At 44.1% G+C, this 20858-nt stretch overlaps 1 protein-coding gene across 1 annotated transcript in view; it reads left to right on the top strand.

The window, feature by feature from the left end:
* AKR1D1 (aldo-keto reductase family 1 member D1) overlaps positions 1–20858 on the top strand; it is a 53441-nt gene that overhangs the window by 10896 nt on the left and 21687 nt on the right. Inside the window, exons 2-3 of the mRNA XM_007072313.4 lie at positions 11652–11819; positions 16522–16638. Of these exons, the coding sequence (XP_007072375.1) occupies positions 11652–11819; positions 16522–16638 (285 nt within the window). The remainder of the gene's footprint in view (positions 1–11651; positions 11820–16521; positions 16639–20858) is intronic.

Below are 20858 nucleotides of genomic sequence, written 5' to 3'. Positions count from 1 at the left end.
AAATGTGACTGCCTTGTGAGAATTAATGAATGTCTTCACCTCATCCCCACTTTACATAGATTGGGGATGTGAGGAGAACTGAGCCCTAGAAGGGCTACACGACTTGTACACAGAGGAGCTTGGAATTGAACTAACATCTCCTGAGTTCCAGTCAGTTCTTTGACCACAGGACTATTCTTGCATATACTAGAAACCCCTTAATATTTGCTTGAGTCTCAAAGGCTGCAACCCTGTGAACAAAACTTCTGAGTACAGTTTGAGAAACTCTTACTAAATCAAAGCCAATGGATTTCTCTGCTAACAACCTTTAAATGTGCCTAAGAAAAGTAAGAGCTCAAAAGTGGCTTGGTTGCTTCATAGGCAGGGCCTAAGGCATGTTTATGAAACAACCCAGCCTTGCAGAAAAGCAAAGCTATCAGGACAGCAGCCCATTGGCTCATAGAGGATATATTCACAATGCTTCGAAGAGTGTGTTCTATGGAAAGTTGCAGTGACTACAAATTGCAGATTCTGCAATCTTTTATTTGTTCTGGTAAAATAACTGGGGCAGACTATGCCAGCTACAATAGTCCTTAGCACAGCTTTGGCTAAATCCTAGAACAACAACCTAACAGGAATTTTAGAAATGCTAAATCTAATCATGCATGCTAAGTTGCTATTGCAAGGGCGGGGGGGAATCAAACCTCGCACTTCAGAATATAAATTGATGACCTGTTGCATTAGAGAAGAAATTCACCCCCTTTATTCCTAGTCATCTCATGGCACAAGAGGTAAGATGCATTATGGATTTTCCCCTATTTTCTTCAGAAGCATCTGGTACCAACCTCTGCCAGAAGCAGGATACCAGACTAGATGGAATAGCACTCTGGTCCAGTGTGTAGCAATTCCCCAGATGGCTTCCCCATCAGAGTGAATAGTGTATGGTACATGGGTTGCCAGCAGTCCTCTTCAGCCATCATTTCTGAGCTCTGTCAGCTTTTTGCAGGGATAATTTCTCTGGATTTTGCTTCCTTGTTGATGTTTCCCGGGGAATAGCTGCCAGATTTTTCTGTATAGAAGCTGGTTATGTTCTGGTGATTGGTATTTTCCAAGAAAGAGGCACAGTCCAGTTTCTCATCTGCAAGAGTAAGCAATTCTAAGAATGTTCCCTTGTGCTGTTTGCATCCTTAGTCCACAAAGTGGATCTGGCTTTTCCTGTAACATCTCAATTACTTAAACCAGGTGCTTTTCTACAGTAAGGTCCCAATTTTGGACACTTATTCTCTTGCTGCTTTATTCAGAAAATAGGTAAAGGGAAGTAGGCTCTGGAATTTAAGGAGGCTTCCAGAAACTTTAATATGAAAATCTGTTTGCAGCTTCTGGGCATTTGCAGGGTACATCCCAACACTCAAAGTGTCCATATCTTCTTCCTGTATCTAGTGGACTAAGATTCCTAAACAGCAACTTGAAATCTGAAATTATGATTGGAACTGGTAGATTTAATCCACAGCTTGCCTCTTCAGCATGCTGTAGTTAAAATCCAGTGCTTCTGGAAGAAGGCTCAATTCTTCCCAGCACCCCATGGCAATCCTTCCTCTAGTTTGAGGTGGGCTGGATACCACTGGCCAGATCGATTTGATCAAGACCATTGCACACTGTTCCTTCCCTTCAAGTGTTGCCTCTGCAGCTCCCAGTCTCTGCCAGTCTGGAAACAGACAGCAACTAGGCTCACACACCTACATAATTTTATTGACGTAAGAGACATGGCAGGATGTACTAATTCTTATTGGTTTTCTGCCATTAGTCCATATTTATTAACCTAGTAATCACAAAGTAATATAACCCTGTAAAGGCATAGCACAAAAGCACTGCCTTTAATATCTTAACTTTTTCCCCTGTGCGTGTGCTCCAGCAAAAAAGCAATCAGGCCAGTCAGCAAAAATTATTTCACTAGCTTAGGGGTTAGAGTAATAGAACCTTCCCCACTGCCCTCCATCAGCTGGAAAGCTGAAGAGGCAGATTGCAGAATTACCTCCCCATCACCAGCTAGGAAGCTCTTCAGTGGGAGGAAACAGAACAGGATGAGAATTCTCTCCATTCCTGCAGCCATAGGGGGCTGCCGTGGCACCATAGATTGTAGACCACCAGTAGCTGGAGGCTGTTATGAAAGATGGAGACATTTGGTGTCAAGGGACAGGGCTCTGCTAAGAATCCAGAACTTTCCCTGAGCCAGGGGCGGCTCTACCAATTTTGCTGCCCCAAGCAGTCGCCGCCGGATTGCCACCTCCACAACAGCAACGGAGCTGCCGCCAAATTGCCGCCGTGCTCGGAAAAGCAGCGGAGCTGCCGCCCAAAAGCTGCTGTGGCAGGAAGAGTGGCCAAGCTGCCACCGAATTGCCGCTGCAGGACACGGACTGCAGCCCCATTCTGCATGCCACCCCAAGCATCTGCTTGGAAAGCTGGTGCCTGGAGCCAGCCGTGCCCTGAGCACTGCCCCTGAGTAGTACCCTCCCTCAGATCTCCATCTTCAGTTTGTCTCTAGTTAGTAGGATTAGCCCTCTGGATACTGAGTGGCTAAAATGTCCAAGCTGGCGCTGAGAAGGGGAGAGAGATGGGATACATTAGAAGTACTCTGTGAGGACTTCCGTGAGAGAACACAATAGAGAGAAGGAAGGGATGCTAATGTGACAGGGAAAAGAGACTGTCTTACAGAAAAGAAAGCGGAATAAAAGCAGGAAGCAAAAGTGGTAACAAGTGAGAACTGTAGTAAGAAGGGCTATTTGAATATGTTGGATGAGCACCAGTGCTGTTTGCCTTTTATGCACTCAATATTATTCAAAGAGCTTCTCAAATGTTCAGTAAATACTTAAGCTAGAAAAATGCCAGTGAATTTCATATGTGCAACAAATATATCCTTCTGTTGAGTTCTTAAGTTTGCTTACTACTAGGCTTTAAGACTGAACATTCTCTGGGCCAGGGAAGAGCTGTTTTAGACAAGTCACTGGGACCGGAGGATACACATCCAAGAGTTCTGAAGTGGCTGAGGTGCTAATAATGTGCAAACTCATTAAAATCTGTCCTGTTGGAGGAATGGAAAGCAGCAAATATTGTACAGCTGTAAGTTCTTGGGTGAACCAGGTAATTAGGTGAGAAAATCCCTCAACAAACCCAGTAATCAGGGGGTAAGAGGTGGAGTATTGATCAACTGACTAAACCCAGAGTGGACGTAGCAAGTTATTTGCTTTTTGCCATGTCATAAAGACTTGTACTACATTAAATATGGGGCTTACTACTGATGTGGAAAATGGGATACATGGAGGATAGAAAGGCCAAAACTAAACTAGGTTAATGGGTAGCATGATTACTTGGCAATTCGTCTGTTACCTACACAGGTAGGCACAGCTTGAGCTACTCATAATGAGTTCTAAATTAGCTTCTGCTAGGGAAGGAGATACTTTCTTTGAGTTGTCTAACCTTTGTACAGTAGGGGTCAAAAAGCAAACCTCTGTTTCAGGAGGCAAAGAATGAGATTATACAGCTTCCATTATCTGCCACTGTCAGCTATGGTTTGCCCTCAGCTGGAAATCTGAAATCTGATTGCTGTATCTCCACAACGCAGTAGTTCAGAGACTAAGGCTATGACTACACTAGCGATCTTACAGCGGCACAGCTGTAAGCTTTGTGCAGCCTCTCTAAACTGACAGGAGAGCACTTTCCCATTGGCTTAATTACTCCAGCCCCCCATGAGAGGCAATAGCTATGTCGGTGGGAGAAATTCTCCTGCCAACATCTGCGCTTAAGTCGACATAAATGGTGCTGCTCATGGGGGGAGGGGGTAGCTAATTTACACTCCTGAGTGACATAATTTATGTTGATTTAGGCTATTGCTACACTACAGCTTAACTGTTCTTCTTGGAATATTACTTCCATGAGGGGAGATATTGAAAAGATTTAGAAATGCTTTCTTTAGAGACGAGACATGGTAGATGTGTCTAAAACAAGACATGGTATTGAGTGGAGCTGTTTGAAAACTTTTTTCGTCAGGGGAAAATCTCAACTATTTTCTGATCCAGGTTGTTTTGTTTCAAGCAAAAAGTGGATTTTTCTTCAGTTCTTCTAGAAAAAAACCTTCACCTGACACTGTCCTGTGTGGGGAAAATCTGAAGTTTGACAAAACCATGCTTTCTGAGGGTAACTTTCCTTGTGATACTTTGCCCACCTCTAGTATAGAGCAGACTTCATCAGTTATGCTTATAAAAAGTCAGCATAATCTCTCAAACAGGGATAGGCATCACCAAACAAAACTGAAAGGCAACATAATTAAAAATTATAAATACTACTTAACACAAGTGTCCTGGGGAACTCCTGGCCACAATGTACCAAAGCCAAAAAGCTTAATATTGCAGGATCCAAAAAAGGATTAGTCACATGGATAAGCTATACGCCTCCACAGTTGTACTAGAATAAAAAACATAGCGGGGTTACTAATTCACTTCTCTGGGGCTAAGACAACCTGTCTGGAAGCAGGTTTGGCAGCAGAGCCAGTCTATGGGCAACCTAACAAGCACAGCTGGCCTGTAGTATGCTGCCTGATTAGTGGGAAGTCAGTGGACCAGCTCTTAAGCCCAGCAACAGCAGCAGTTCAGTGACTGTTCAAAGCATTTGCCCATCACTGGATAGCTCCTGCTCCCAACTTGTTCCAGCCCAGCTCCTGTCTTAGACCCTGACAATGCACATTTCAAGATCTAGCAGTCCTGCACGTGCCTATCACAACATGTGGTTTACCTCATCCAATGCATAAATGCCTCAACAACAATGTGGGTGAAACCAGAGAGACAATCACTATGCTCTTGAACTCGCACAGGAAAATGTGCGACAAGACAAAAACACCCTATCCCCTGTGGGTGAATACTTTTCATAAAGCAATTATGCTATATGTGTCCTCTCAGTCCTCATAGGAAACCTGCACAACATTTTCAAAAGATGAGCCTGGGAGCTTAAATTCATAACTTTGCTAGCCACTAATCATGGTTTTAATAAGGACACTGGATTTATAGATTACAACAATCTGTAACCCACTACCCCTCCCCTTTTTGTCCTATCACTACAGGAGTGTTAACAGGCCACTTCACCTTGAATGTTGCCTTTGAATCTGTTCCATCTTGTATTTAGCTGTGACACTGGGAGTACCTTTCCCAAGCCTGGAGAAGAGCTGTGTGTGGGGCTCAAATGCTTGTCTCTCTCTCCAACAGGAATTGATCCAATAAAAAACTACTTCATCCACCTTGTCACTCTAGGAGACTCTCCATGTTAGGACTTCTTGCACCTTCATCTGAAGCATCTAGCTCTGGCAGCTGTTCTAGCTAGGACACCAGGCTGGCTAGAACATTCATTTGGTCTGGTGTGAGGCTTCCTGTGTTTCCAGATCTTTAAAATAAGCCTCTTGCAGTTGGCCTTACCCCAGACTGAATTTGAAAAAGCCCTCCTGACCTCAGCTTGGAAGTCCTCTGAAGACTGAGATCAGTCCTTGAAAGAAAACTCCAGTACATTTGTATCAAGATTTACAGATCTATCATTCAAGCTCACCAAGGTCAACATGGGATGGCTAGGAAAGGTACATGACGCTCGCATCTTCAGGAACTCTGGTCTGTTTCAAAAGCTGCAGGAAGGGACTTTATTCCCAGACCAGAAAATAACCGTTGGGGATGTTGAAATGCCTATAGTTATCCTTGGGGACCCAGCCTACCCCTTAATGCCATGGCTCATGAAGCCGTACACAGGCAGCCTGGACAGTAGTCAGGAGCTGTTCAGCTACAGGCTGAGCAAGTGCAGAATGGTGATAGAATATGCATTTGGAAGTTTAAAAGCGCGCTGGCGCAGTTTACTGACTCGGTGAGACCTCAGCAAAACCAATATTCCCACTGTTATTACCGCTTGCTGTGCGCTCCACAATATCTTCATAAATGATCTGGAGGATGGTGTGGATTGCACTCTCAGCAAATTTGCAGATGATACTAAACTGGGAGGATTGGTAGATACACTGGAGGGCAGGGATAGGATACAGAGGGACCTAGACAAATTGGAGGATTGGGCCAAAAGAAACCTGATGTGGTTCAATAAGGATAAGTGCAGCGTCCTGCACTTAGGACGGAAGAACCCAATGCACAGCTACAGACTAGGGACCGAATGGCTAGGCAGCAGTTCTGCGGAAAAGGACCTAGGGGTTACAGTGGACGAGAAGCTGGATATGAGTCAGCAGTGTGCCCTTGTTGCCAAGAAGGCCAATGGCATTTTGGGATGTATAAGTAGGGGCATAGCGAGCAGATCGAGGGATGTGATCGTGCCCCTCTATTTGACATTGGTGAGGCCTCATCTGGAGTACTGTGTCCAGTTTTGGGCCCCACACTACAAGAAGGACGTGGATAAATTGGAGAGAGTCCAGCAAAGGGCAACAAAAATGATTAGGGGTCTGGAACACATGACTTATGAGGAGAGGCTGAGGGAACTGGGATTGTTTAGTCTGCAGAAGAGAAGAATGAGGGGGGATTTGATAGCTGCTTTCAACTACCTGAGAGGTGGTTCCAGAGAGGATGGTTCTAGACTATTCTCAGTGGTAGAAGAGGACAGGACAAGGAGTAATGGTCTCAAGTTGCAGTGGGGGAGGTTTAGGTTGGATATGAGGAAAAACTTTTTCACTAGGAGGGTGGTGAAACACTGGAATGCGTTACCTAGGGAGGTGGTAGAATCTCCTTCCTTAGAAGTTTTTAAGGTCAGGCTTGACAAAGCCTTGGCTGGGATGATTTGATTGGGGATTGGTCCTGCTTTGAGCAGGGGGTTGGACTAGATGACCTCCTGAGTTCCCTTCCAACCCTGATATTCTATGATTCTATGATCTGTGAGAGTAAGGGGGAGACGTTTATGGTGGGGTGGGAGGTTGAGGCAAATCGCCTGGCCGCTGGTTACGCACAGCCTGACACCAGGGCGGTTAGAAGAGCACAGAAGGGCGCGGTGCGCATCAGAGAAGCTTTGAAGACCAGTTTCATGACTGGCCAGGCTACGGTGTGACAGTTCTGATTGTTTCTCCTTGATGAAACCCCCTGCCCCTTGGTTCACCCTACTTCCCTGTAAGCTAAGGACCCTCCCCTCCTCCCTTCGATCACCGCTTGCAGAGGCAATAAAGTCATTGTTGCTTCACATTCATGCATTCTTTATTAATTCATCACACAAATAGGGGGATAACTGCCAACGTAGCCTGGAGGGGTGATGGAGGAGAGAAGCACCGGGAGTGGTGGTGGAGGAGAGAAGGACAAGGACACACAGCACTTTAAAAGTTTAAAACTTTAAAACTTATTGAATGCCAGCCTTTTGTTGCTTGGGCAATCCTCTGGGGTGGAGTGGCTGGGTGGCCAAAGGCCACCCCACCGCGTTCTTGGGCATCTGGGTGAGGAGGCTATGGAACTTGAGGAGGAGGGCGGTTGGTTACACAGGGGCTGCAGCGGCAGTCTGTGCTCCTGCTGCCTTTCCTGCAGCTCACCCATACACTGGAGCGCATTAGTTTGATCCTCCAGCAGCCTCAGCATTGAATCCTACCTCCTCTCATCATGCTGCCGCCACCTTTCAGCTTCAGCCCTCTCTTCAGCCCCCCACTTACTCTCTTCAGCCCACCACCTCTCCTCCCGGACATTTTGTGCTTTCCTGCACTCTTACATTGTCTGTTCACCCACAGGCAAACAGCCCAGCAGGAACGGGCACCTCTGAATGTCCCCTTAAGAAAAGCACCCTATTTCAACCAGGTGACGATGAATGATATCACTCTCCTGAGGATAACACAGAGAGATAAAGAATGGATGTTGTTTGAATGCCAGCAAACATACACTGCAATGCTTTGTTCTACAACGATTCCCGAGTACGTGCTATTGGCCTGGTGTGGTAAAGTGTCCTACCATGGTGGACGGAATAAGGCTACCCTCCCCAGAAACCTTTTGCAAAGGCTTTGGGAGTACATCCAGGAGAGCCACAAATGCCAGGGCAAATTAATCATTAAACATGCTTGCTTTTAAACCATGTATAGTATTTTAAAAGGTACACTCACCAGAGGTCCCTTCTCCGCCTGGCGGGTCCGGGAGGCAGCCTTGGGTGGGTTCGGGGGGTACTGGCTCCAGGTCCAGGGTGAGAAACAATTCCTGGCTATCGGGAAAACCGGTTTCTCTGCTTGCTTGCTGTGAGCTATCTACAATTTCATCATCATCATCTTCCTCGTCCCCAAAACCTGCTTCTGTGTTGCCTCCATCTCCATTGAAGGAGTCAAACAACGCGGCTGGGGTAGTGGTGGCTGAACCCCCTAAAATGGCATGCAGCTCATCATAGAAGCGGCATGTTTGGGGCTCTGACCCGGAGCAGCCATTTGCCTCTCTGGTTTTCTGGTAGGCTTGCCTCAGCTCCTTAAGTTTCACGCGGCACTGCTTCGGGTCCCTGTTATGGCCTCTGTCCTTCATGCCCTAGGAGATTTTGACAAATGTTTTGGCATTTCGAAAACTGGAACGGAGTTCTGATAGCACGGATTCCTCTCCCCAGACAGCGATCAGATCCCGTACCTCCTGTTCGGTCCATGCTGTAGCTCTTTTGCGATTCTGGGACTCCATCATGGTCACCTCTGCTGATGAGCTCTGCATGGTCACCTCTGCTGATGAGCTCTGGCCAGCGTGGCAAGCTGCAGGTGACCATGCAAACAGGAAATTGAAATTCAAAAGTTTGCAGGCCTTTTCCTGTCTACCTGGCCAGTGCATCTGAGTTGAGAGTGCTGTCCAGAGCGGTCACAATGGAGCACTCTGGGATAGCTCCCAGAGGCCAATACCGTCTAATTGCATCCACAGTACCCCAAATTCAACCCGGCAAGGCCAATTTAAGCGCTAATCCCCTTGTCGGGGGTGGAGTAAGGAAATCGATTTTAAGAGCCCTTTAAGTCGAAAAAAAGGGCTTCATCGTGTGGACAGGTGCAGGGTTAAATCGATTTAACGCTGCTAAATTCGACCTCAACTCCTAGTGTAGACCATGGCTAAGGCTGCGAACTTACCAAAGCAGACTGCTCTTTGCTGTGATTTCGGGAAACTTCCTCACTTCCCTTGTCCCTTTTTTAGCCTCTAATTCCACAGTGATTGACACTGTTTCCTGGCCTCACCTGTCCCCTGGATACTGGGTCTCCAGGCCTGCTGATTAAAATGGAGATGGTCACCCAAGCAAAGATGCATCACTGACTCCATCCAAAAATTCCATAGCTGTTCCCAGTGCTTCCTGAAACCTACAGTGCCAGGATGGATTCAATCTGAAGTAGTACTAATGCTTTCACATAGGAATACATTGAATTTCCTGAAACTTAATCATCGCTCCAATTCACTAGCGCACCAGGAGCGGCATACTGAAGTAGGCCCCTGAATGCATCAAAGTGCTGAAACTTGCCCCAGGCACTGGCGCCAACCTGGTGTGTACTTGATGGTGGCCTTCAGCTCTATCAGGCCAAACAGTGCAAGGATGCCTGTTATTTTAGCAATATTTGTCTAACAGTGATGGGGAGCATGATAAAACAAACTCTAAAAGAGACATGGAAAGTTAAAAAACACTTCCCCGGAAAACATACCAAGATGATAGGACTGAGAGGCTTGAGCTACAAATGGAAACTAACTCTTAAGTAGATAAGATGCCTTCAAAGGATGAGAATTACAGGTATGTGGCCCTCACCTTATGGTTTCCTTAAATCCTGTCCCTGCAGGTTTAGGTACCACACAAAATACAGTATGTGTTTGAGTTTGTCATTGCTCCATGTTTGATGCACCCAAAACTTTTTAGCTATCATGAACAGATTAAAAATGTGGCAGGACTCTTCAGCTTTGGTGTCTTAGCTGATAGGATCTTCGTTACTCTGGCATGGCCTATGCTGCCAACTTGGAAAGGGCCTTGGCAGGGCCTGAAAGTCCCTTCAGAAATGTCACTTGCTGAAAGAAGGAAAGCATTTGAACAAGTGTTTGTCTCCTTGGTGTACCTATTAAATGAATGAAATAGCACTCCGTTTTCCCCAACATGGGATGGGTGGCTGGCCAAACACACAAATTTGGCCTCTTAAGTTTCCCTCAGACTTTTTTTTAAAATTTGAGTCCGCATTTTAAAAAAAGCTTATAGTTTTAATACACCTTCTGAATCACAAAGTTACCTTTTTCTTGTACCTTCCTAGATATACATGTGAGCCCTGGCATGTTGAGAGCTCTGGATAAGGATATAAATATTACATTGTACAGACATAGCATCAGTACCTTCCAAAAGGTGAAGTTAAACTATGTCACTACAAGGACCTGTGAGTAGGGTTCCTCAGCAGTGTCCTCTATTTGGGAACTTGACATATGGTATCCATACCTGCTGTGAGTCCTTTGAGCCACCCTCCAATAAGCAAAGACACTGGCAAGAGCGAGCCATAGCATCAAGCTTCTTGCAGTGACCATCTTAGATGTGGTGATTGTGGTTCTACTTCTGCTTTCCACACTGTACTCTCCCCCTCAGTGAACTTCTTGTTTGGTTTGGCTGATGTGCATCTTGAACTCGAAGCTGGTACATGGCAAAGAGCTGAGCTGCTCTGAAACAAACCCAAATTTATTGTTTTTTTTAGGGTGAGTCAGCATGGCTGCTGAAAGGCAACATGAGACCCAAAGTACAGCAAAGGCTTAGCACGTTCTTCATTTGGAGATATCAATCCCATACAGTCTCTCCCTCAGTTTTAATTTCTAGACTGCAGCAGTCAGGACCTTCTTATTAAAAAAAATTAAAATAAAAATCAAATGTTCTTAGGCAGACTATGAAGCCACTGCCTACCTGCAATATGCTAATCCAACAGGGCCCAATCCTACTCTCACCCCCATGTAAAATGTAGCAACTCCAATGGTGCTGAGCTGGTGAAAGTGAGGAGGATCAAGGCAGTGTCCGAATTCCTCTTCCCCCTGCCTCAATAAATTGCTAATAAGGTTATTAGCCGCGCAGGCAATTTCTGATCTGTTTCAACAGAGCTGTGCTTCAACCAAAAACTTTCCCATGAGGTCTTGTCAAATGACTTCTTATGGGAAAGTGTTGATTTGACAGGAAACTTCACAATCAGGTCATCTTGATCTAAAATGTTTTAGTTTTGCTTTTTGAAAATACTCACTTTCTTTTTCTCCTTTTTTGCCATGGAGTGCATTAAAATAAACCATGTCCCAAGGCTTTTCCACTTTTTACTCCTCTTCTATTTTCTGCTCTAACTCTTCAAAACGTGTCCAAATTTGGAAAAGTAGTAGCAAAAGGAAAAACTAAATTCTGTCTGTCGCTTTTCAACCCTTGAAACGTTACGGTGGGAGAGGGGTGCACATGGAGAACTTTTTAGCATAATTCTATTACGTTCAGTGGTAGAAAGGGAAAAGGGGGACTTAAAGTCTCCATAAACGTAAATTAATTTCTATTAGGACAGCACAGCAGTTCAGTCCTCGCTCTTTCCCAGGAGCCTAGTATGTGAACAGAGTTGTGTGCGTTGTAGACTAGGAGGTGAAATGTTGACTTGTGCTTCCCACTCATTCAGAATTAGCACCGTCCCATTGCTGCTCAGATGGGCACGAACAAAGTCGTAACCATGTCGCCCTTTCTCTTGTCTCCATTAGACTCCCAAAGGTACCTGTGAAGAATCAGTGAAGATTGCCATTGATGCTGGTTACCGCCATATTGATGGGGCCTTTGTGTACTACAACGAGCATGAAGTGGGACAGGCCATCTGGGAGAAGATTGCAGAAGGAAAAGTAAAACGAGAAGAAATCTTCTATTGTGGCAAAGTGAGAAGTTACATCAGGCTACTTACTCTTAGTCCTGTGATTTATGTTTGTGGGTGTTCGGGTGGGCTGGACGTGTAGTACATTTCCTTAATTTCAAGTTAAATCATCCAAACTTTTCAGTACTTTTTCAAACCCAACCTCCTGAGGTTTTGCCCATCGTTAGCCTCTTGGAACTTATACCGTGACTCTTTCTTTGCATTGCAACATGCACATTTTCCACTGCAGGCCTTTTCAAACACCACTGCTTGAATGAATTGTTTTAAAGAGACTTAATGAATTTACAGGGAAGGGAGGGAGTGGGAAAGGACATGAGAGGAAAATCTGGCAACTACATGGGGGACTTCCAAAAAGAAAAACGCTCCCTATAATTTTAGGTTAAACTTTGACAGTCGTCTCATACAGCTGGATTTCCAAGAAACCCTTCATATAAAAGCCAGCTTTTGTTGTGGGATTTATATCTGAAATTCAGTGATCAGTGCAGAAAACTGTCGTGTGGTGATGTAGTCTTGCGCTTGATTTCAAGCGGGGAAAGGCTCCTGAGAACGAGTCATGAGCTAGTCAAAGTTTAAAATCTTAAATCTGACACTTTTTAAAGATCTTCCAAAGAAGTAAAATGGAGAACTTTACTTCAAAGTATTGGTAAAGGGATTCAACTTTAACTTTAGGTCATTGGTACAAAAGTGGTACCAGTTCAGTTATGCATGTAATAAGCTAGGAGGCTCGGGTCAGTTTTTTACAGGCAGATGCTTCATGTTATAAAATCCTCCACCACACTTAACACAGTGCTCCCCACATTTTTCTTTCTCTGTACAGTAAATATTAAATGTGCACCACAAAACACTGGTTAAATAAATATTTCAGATACATAAAGAGTATGCATTCAGTGTTTTGTACCGAACAATTGTAGCTGTTTACTTTCATAGCACCTTCCATTCTAGGAGCTAAGTATTCCGCAAACTAGGATTCTGAGCCACAGCTTCAGATGGTTTTAGGGCTTAAGTGAGTTCTCAGAGGTTAGAGAGCAAGTCAGTGGCAAAGCTGTGAACAGACTTCCAGTCCTGTGCTTCAACTAGTCTATGCTAGCTGCTTTCTGTCACAGATACAGCTGGGTGGGAAACTGTTTTCCTGTAACAAGTGGGGGGAATAAGATTTCAAGTTCTTCCCCAAACTGGGGCAAAGTCAGTCACAAGTTTTTCACTAATCAAAAATCTAAACTCTGGATCAGATTGGTCAAAGCAGTTTGTATTGAGCACACTCAAAATTTTTCAAGTGATTTCAAACTTCTCGTTTCAAAAATGTCAGAACAGGACCTGACAATTTTGAAATGACTCAATTTTTTAAAATGGGAATTCAGCAAAACTGACCCTTTTTTGCAGGGAGTTTTTGGTTTCAACAAATTGGCATTTCTTGCTGGAAAAACACTTTGCTTCTAGATTTGGGTAGGAAATTTTCAAAGTCTTCTAACACCATCACCTGATCTAACCCCTAGACAGCCTATTAAACGCACTTTGTCAAACCATTGGCAAAACGTCTTGTATTTGTCCTTGAGTCAAAGTTCAGTTGGACAGAGTTTCTCTTTAGGGAGAGTGGAACATGTGGTTCCCAGAAATGAGGTTGTGATCCTGATCCTATTTAAACTGTAGCTTTTGTTGAGCGAGAGAGAGAGAGAGGCATTCTGGTTCCAACCTTGGCTGCAATAACATGCAATAACATGCAATATGTGGGAATTCCTCAACTGCAGCTATCTTTCTGTTCTCTTCTCTGGTCACTACTTAACAAAATATACATTTAACCCCAAAGGTTCAGATTAAATCTTTATTTCATCTGTGATTTCCCCTCCCCCCGCCATCGCCCCCAAACTCAGATCCTCTTTTTTCCTAAAGCACAAACTGAGCTAATGGCAAATTTGTAGCCTATAATGGCTGACCAACCCTAATTCTTTGCATTATTAGAGATGCAGTGGTAAGTTCACTAGTCCACTTATTACTACCACATGAGAAAGAGTTATGCTTGTTTCTGATCTGACCCAAACCAGCAAGTACTAGAAATTTCACAGGAGAACCTGGCTTTATTGTGCAATTTCTCAACTGCAGGAGTTCAGGTAAGTCTTTAAATGTTTTGATGATACTAATCTCACACCAGCCCATCAGCAGTGGTTAACAAGACTAGGCTCAGTTGTACTGGAATAATGACTTTACAAAGTCATACGCTATCTGCCAGCTGAAATCCGCATTTGTGCTTGGCTCCTGCTGTTAACATGTTGATCACAGACAAAGCATCCAAAGATTTCAGAGGCTTTCCATCAATTGCCAACAGTCTTTGGCTTATGTACTAAGGCTTTCATGGTTGTCTTTCACCCCAGATATTTTTCTTTTATTAAGCCTAAAAGTAACATTTCCAGGGAATGTGGTGTTCTAGAATGCCACAGCTGCTTTGCAGCTTTCTGATCGTTGATCCACAGATGTAGATAATCACTTTTACAAATTGTGAAAACCAGTTAGGAAACTCACCTAATATTTTTTGGCACCAGTGAAGCTAAGGTAACAGGGTTCACAACCATTGCTACAGCACCTTTCTTTGAAGCCTCTGCAGCTTTTTAAAACTGCTGTATTCATGGCACTTACTCACTGATAGGTCTTTATTCAGGGCTCTCTAAGGCATGTGGGTCTGTTGCAAGATAAAACACATCACCATTACCCCATGGGTAACTGTGTGTCTGCTGAAAATAACTTTGTCCCGAGCTCACCCCCATAGCAACTGCGGGTTTTCCATTAAACATCCTGCAACCTAAAAATGGCCAGCTGCATATTAAAAAGAAAGTTCCAAAATCGAGGCTCTCTACCAAAAAAATGCCCTGCTGCCTATATTCAAAAATTCCCCATCTCGTTTAGGATTGAGAAACACCTTGAATTTCCTCCAAAAGCAGATTTAAGGCTTTGTGCTGCACAAAGCCTAGATACTCTGCTCAGCTCAAGCTGCCCCTGTTAACACAGGTGGTTACACTGGCAGGTGGTAGTTAAATTTTGGTGTGGTCTTCACGAATAGCCCTAAATAGAGCAAATTTCAGTTAACCCAGATGGGAGAAGACAGACCTGGAACACTGCTTCAGCAAGGTCTGCCTTCAGGCTAACCAGATGATGGGTATCTTGGGTCACCACTGACACATGGGAATCCAAGAACAGTAATGGTTTTAAAATCATTGACATCTGGGAATAATCCTTCAATGGAGGAAGCAAGCATAATTAGGGACTATATAAATCATGTGGGTGGTTTTAGAAAATTCATGACCATGTAAACGACAAAGTATTGAATTTCACAATTTGCACAGAATGAACTTAACCAGCAAACTTTAGTCAATTTCATTTGTGCCTGTGACTTAAAAAAGAAAAAAAAAAAGACCCATCCATTCTGTTTCCCGGCTAGGTCTTTTTCATACACGCGTGCACAGCACTCAATTCCTCTGCATGTGCACTGCACAGTAAGCTAAGGTAATATTTAAAAGATCCTAGTATGGGGGCATTTTCATGATTTCTGTGCCCCCTATGAAATTGTTATTTACACAATGCCCTAGTTCAGTTTTCACTCTAACCACATCTGCTTCATGCCTATGGAGCATCAATGCAGCATTTGTCTTTCAGTGAGGTTCTGAGCTTAAACAAAAACTTCCCTAGATCATGCAGAGACTCAGTGACTCTGGCCACATCAGAAAACCAAAGATTCCGTTCAAACCTACCTAGTCCTTTCTTCATAATATCATTTGATCACATGACATAGCCTCAACACGATAAAACTGACCACAGACATTGGAAAACTTAAGAAAAATCAGTATATACTAGGGCTGTCAAGCAATTAAAAAATTAATTGCATGATTAATCGCACTATTAAACAATAACAGAATACCATTTATTTAAATTTTTTGGATGTTTTCTACATTTTCAAATATATTGATTTCAATTACAACACAGAATACAAAGTGTACAGTGCTCACTTTTTGTTTTTTTACTTGTAATCAAAAATAAATATAAAGAAATAGTATTTTTCAATTCACCTAATACAAGTACTGTAGTGCAATCTTTGTCATGAAAGTTGAACTTACAAATGTAGAATTACATACAAAAAAAACCTGTGTTCAAAAATAAAACAATGTATTCAGAGCATGAATACAAGTGCACAGCTCAAAAAAAATTTTTTTTGTTTGTAGATCCTCTTGCTAGAGAGGGAAGGGGGAGCCCTCCAGTGGGAATAAGCAAACTTCAGAAGGTTCAGAATCTAGTTGTGGCTTAGATAAGTATTTGAACTATCCTAACCATGAGACACCTCTCTGAAACCTTCCCTTCCCGTTTAGCTAATCCTTTCCAATCACAGAACCCTTGCCAATATCCAGCTAAATTCAGGAAGTAGAAAGTTGTTGTCTACATTTAAGTATGTGGCTGTGTTTAAAATCTAGGTCAGGACAGGTTTAAGTTATGGGTAAAGGTTCCGATCAGTTCTCTATGCTGATCCATCCTAGGGGGGAAAACGGAGCTTCTCCTTTTGTGTACATAAGTAATCCAATAATGCGCTGACTTACATCCTGTGCTAACCTGTGATGTAGTCTGTAGTACTATCTAAAGGGGAGAAAGGTGGGGAAATCAAATAACTGAATTTCTATTTATCTCACTAGAACCAAGAGTGTTTTATGCTTTTTGTTCCCCTCCCCTAGTTATGGAATACATGTCACCCACCGGAGCTGGTGCGTCCAACTTTGGAGAAGACACTCAAGATTCTGCGGATGGATTATGTTGATCTTTATATTATTGAGCTGCCAATGGCATTCAAGGTAAAAAGAAAAGTAGCCCTAATGCTTATCACAGTATCTGCCTGTGTGAACCAAGTCCTCTGACTCAAGTAATTCTTCAAACTTACAGACCACTCTTTGTTTAAAAAAGTGGTTCTTTGGTGGCAATGTAATGCTTGACATTCTTTGCATGTGCATATCGCTCTTCATTGAAGAAGACAAAGCACAATAACATCAACTTTGTTAAATGGAGTATCCAGGCCAAATAGAGAGAGCATAAATTGTAAAGTGGAATAAAATGGGCCTTCAGCACTGGTGCTAGGAGAGCTCCTTTAGCTGGGGTCAGAGGGGGGATATTACTCCTGAGGGCACCCTGCACCAAAAAATTACAAATTCTATGCCAAAAAAATTAAAATTCTGGGCATCATATTTTAAATTTCTGCAAAATTCTGGAAATTTTATTTGTCAAATAAATGTGGAGGCTCCAGCATGGCATTGGGGAGTCCAGATCACTGGCTGCACAGAGGTGGGAAATCACTGTGCAGCTCTTCTCCCCCCCTCCCCCCCCGGGACACGGACTCAGCGATGAGGCTGCACCCAACCCTGACACAGTGCAAGGACTGCGCCTGCCCCAGAGACACCCCAGGGCCCTGCCCCTCCATGCCAGGTGCACCAGGTATGGGCAGGCAGGCTCAGCAAGGCAGGAGCAAAGTGTGGAGGGATCCAGGTGCGGGTTGAGAGAGTTCTGTGTGGGGCAATCTGGGTGTGAGTGACTCAGTGGGGGATCTGGGTGCAGAAGGGATCTGGATGCACAGGGGTTTGTTGGGGTTTTTTGGGTGCAATGGTAATGGAACTCTGCAGAGGGTCCAGGTGAAGGTGGTTGGGCCTCAGTTGGGGGGTGGGTGTCTGGGTGTGAGGGGGATAGGGCTCAGTTGGGGGTCCAGATGCTGGAGGAGTGGGACTCAGTGGGGTGGGGATCCAGGTGCAACTGGCTGGGGCTTGGTGGGGTGGGTATCCAGATGCGGGTAGCTCGGGGTTGTCCAAGTACAGGGGGAAGGGGGCTCATCAGTGGGGTTCTGAGTGCGGGGTGGGGTGGGGTGAGGGTGTGGATATGAGGGGTCTGGATGCATGGGGGTTGGGCAGATGGGGAAGCAGCTCCCTTTACAGGGATCCCTCCCCCCGCAGCTGAGGAGCAATGGGTGCAGTAAGGGGGAAAGTTTGCAGAGCTTCCTGTAGCTGGGGGACAAATCTAGGGGTGGGTCTGACCCGGCCCTAGATGCCGTGCAGGGGAAGAGGAAGTCCTGTCCTCTCCAGCCCAGCCCAGCCCAGCCATGCCATGCCTAGACTACCAGCTGAGCCCGGTGCAGACTAGGAGCCACCAGCCAGGTCTTCCCCAGTCCTGCCTTCTGCCCCACAGTGATTTACGTCTTTGCCGGCTGCCCTGGGCACCCGAAACATACTGCTGGGGAGAGTCACATGACCATTCTAGTGGCTTCCCTTTGCTTCCCCATCAGAAAGTATTTTTCTGAGGGGAAGCAAAGAAATCTGCAGGGGACAGAATTCCCTCAGGAGTAGGATATAGAAGTCTGTAATAGCCTATGAAGCCATATATGAGCCTAGTGCACTATCCCCATTTTCCAGATAGAGCATGGGCTGGGTCATAGAGTCCAATTCCCTGCTATTAAAGGCAACCACATTGTTTAACCCCTTTTGTAAACTCCATCTTAAAACCACTTAAGTTTCTTGTCCCCTGTTGGAAGGTTGTTCTAGAATCAAACTCCTCTGATGGTTGGAAACCTTTTTAATTTCCAATCTAAATTCATTTATGGCCAGATGGGAAGATTAACAGGAGTTAAGTGACTTATAAGGCAACACTGAGTTAGTGGTAAAATTAGGGAATAAAACCATTCTGACTCCCAGCTTTGTTCCAACCACTAGAGAGTCTCCATAGTATTTAAACGTATTGTGCAAACCATTTTCACAAAATCTTGCATATCTGCTTGTTTGTGGCAGTCAGCTAGACAGACAGCTTTAGGAGGACAGACCTAGCATCTAAACTTGGCTTCTCTGAGGCAGAAATTTAAACAATCATGACTTCTTGTTCCCTCATTCTGGGGATCACTGGTGTTTGGCGAACTGGTATAATTTCTTGCAGTGTTGCCAACTCTTGCAATTTTATGACCACTCTCATAAGATTTGGTGCTTTTTCTTGAAGCCCCAGCTCTTAAACAATTTCAGGGGCTGGGAGGATTATAAAAGGAGGTCACTAGCCCTCATGGTTTCAGAGAGAAAGTTGAAAACACAATGCAAGTGCTCCCCAGAGGCTTAAACCGGAAGGCAAATATAAAAAACCCAAACAGAACTAAGGCATTCATAATTTGAGGGGGATGGGGAGGCTGGCTCACTTTTAAATGCTCTGAGTGGACAATACTGCTTCCACCAAGAAAGGAATCTACCTGAGTCTTTTGTTTCCTGACAACTCTCAAAGCTCATGCCTTCCTGTGACTGGTGCATTCAAATGCCACTACCCCTAGAGATCAGAAACCGACACATGGAACTCACTCAGAACCCTACATTCCCTTCGCTCCTGCAGAAGTGGCATCCTGTTCCTTACACAAGAGTAATTGGCCTCAGATGTTAAGGATTATATAAAGCAAGCTCTAGTATGGAACCCTTTTAGGTGCACTTTAGAAAATAGTTCCCACCATCTGGAATTTCCGGTTTCCTTTTACTCCTGTTGCTTTCCTCCCATAGTTCATTCTCCCATATGGTGAAGGTCAGTGTCCCACAAAATAAAGATATTGACAGCTGCCTTTTAGTAAATCTACTTCTGATTCCCTAAAGCCTGCACCAAGATGCTCTCATTTGCTATTACAGTTGCAGTCCTGAAGCTCCACTCATGCGTCCCTTTGGGGAGGGGAAAAATCCCTTTCTTTCTAACACAATATGCAGTGAAGTATGGAGCAATGTCTGGACCAAAATCTGGGAAGCATCTTTTGGAATTGGAACAGTTGTTTCTGCAAAAACCACACACAAGGCAGGATTTGTTGGGACAGCTTTCCAGCTCTCCCCATCTGCAACAGCTGTTGTTGGGCTAGGTGCTGTTTAATCTCCCTAAAGCATCTTCAAATTTAACTTTAAATTTGTGTGTTAATAGTACTCTATCAATTGGCACACAGATTTGTGTATTTTGTATAGTAACAGTTGTGCCAGCACACATTTGCCACAGAAAGTGGCATCACATTACAAAAAACTCATATTTTGCCCCAGACAGAGGCTTGCTAGTTGAAGGAGACTTCCTTTCTTGCAGCCAAAAAATGTCACCTGCAAAATGAGCCTTTCATGAATATGTGAAAATATTGATGCTTGAGGCAAAATCCACAAACATGCCTCTTGTAAAATTGTAAACTCATCTCTTTACTGATTTTACTGATGCAAACTTTTTTCATATAGCTTTTGGGAGGACTTTGTTCTGAGAGTAAAACAAAAAATTCACTCTGGAAGAGTTCTGAATATATCCAGAAAGGCTTGATATGTGGGTTCTTCTAGTGTCTCCCATCACCATAGTATCTGAGTGCATCCCAAGAGCAAATAGATAGATACATTGGCTGATTTTGATTAACTTCCTGCTTTCTTCCCCAGATGCAGTAGTGGCTAGGAGTTGTTAAATAGCCATTTCTCTCTTCCTTTGTTTTTGATTGCCAAGTCAAAGTGGGTTTGACCCTTAGTTCTGAAGGCAGTGAGATCTCGAGACTTTATTTCTTCTGGAAATGAGTGGGCGGGTCTATTTAAGATGGATAAGTTGTAGGTGGAAAAAAGCATTTATTGTAGTCATGGGAAGAAGTCTCTGAAGGTATAGTAACCACAATTGCTTCATTTTCCAAACTGTCTGCCTCTTCCCATCAGCATTGCCTCCATCTTGTCTGGTTCATATTCAGCCAGATCTTTCATCTAGATGCTTTCTCTGGAATGCAGGTAGCTGTGAGATGGTCCTATTTGCATCAGTGATCAAGGGAATGTAGAGAGGAGTACCATCTGCCTACTATGGGTTTTTCAGACACTGGCATCTTAACTTCCTACAGCAGCTCCATGTAGATGTTGTTATAAAGGATGTTATAAACCTTGTGGAAATGCACAGGAGGACACTCTGGATCTTGCTGTTTCTTTGAGCCTTTCTTTTTCTTTGCTATCTAGAATACTAATACTAGGAGCAAAGGAATTTAGAGGTGATCCCAAGTTAAACGTTCTCTTTCTATCTAATG

The sequence above is a fragment of the Chelonia mydas genome, chromosome 1, assembly GCF_015237465.2.
Source record: "Chelonia mydas isolate rCheMyd1 chromosome 1, rCheMyd1.pri.v2, whole genome shotgun sequence".
Taxonomy (NCBI): Eukaryota; Metazoa; Chordata; order Testudines; family Cheloniidae; genus Chelonia; species Chelonia mydas.
This window is presented reverse-complemented; position numbering and strand designations above follow the sequence as displayed.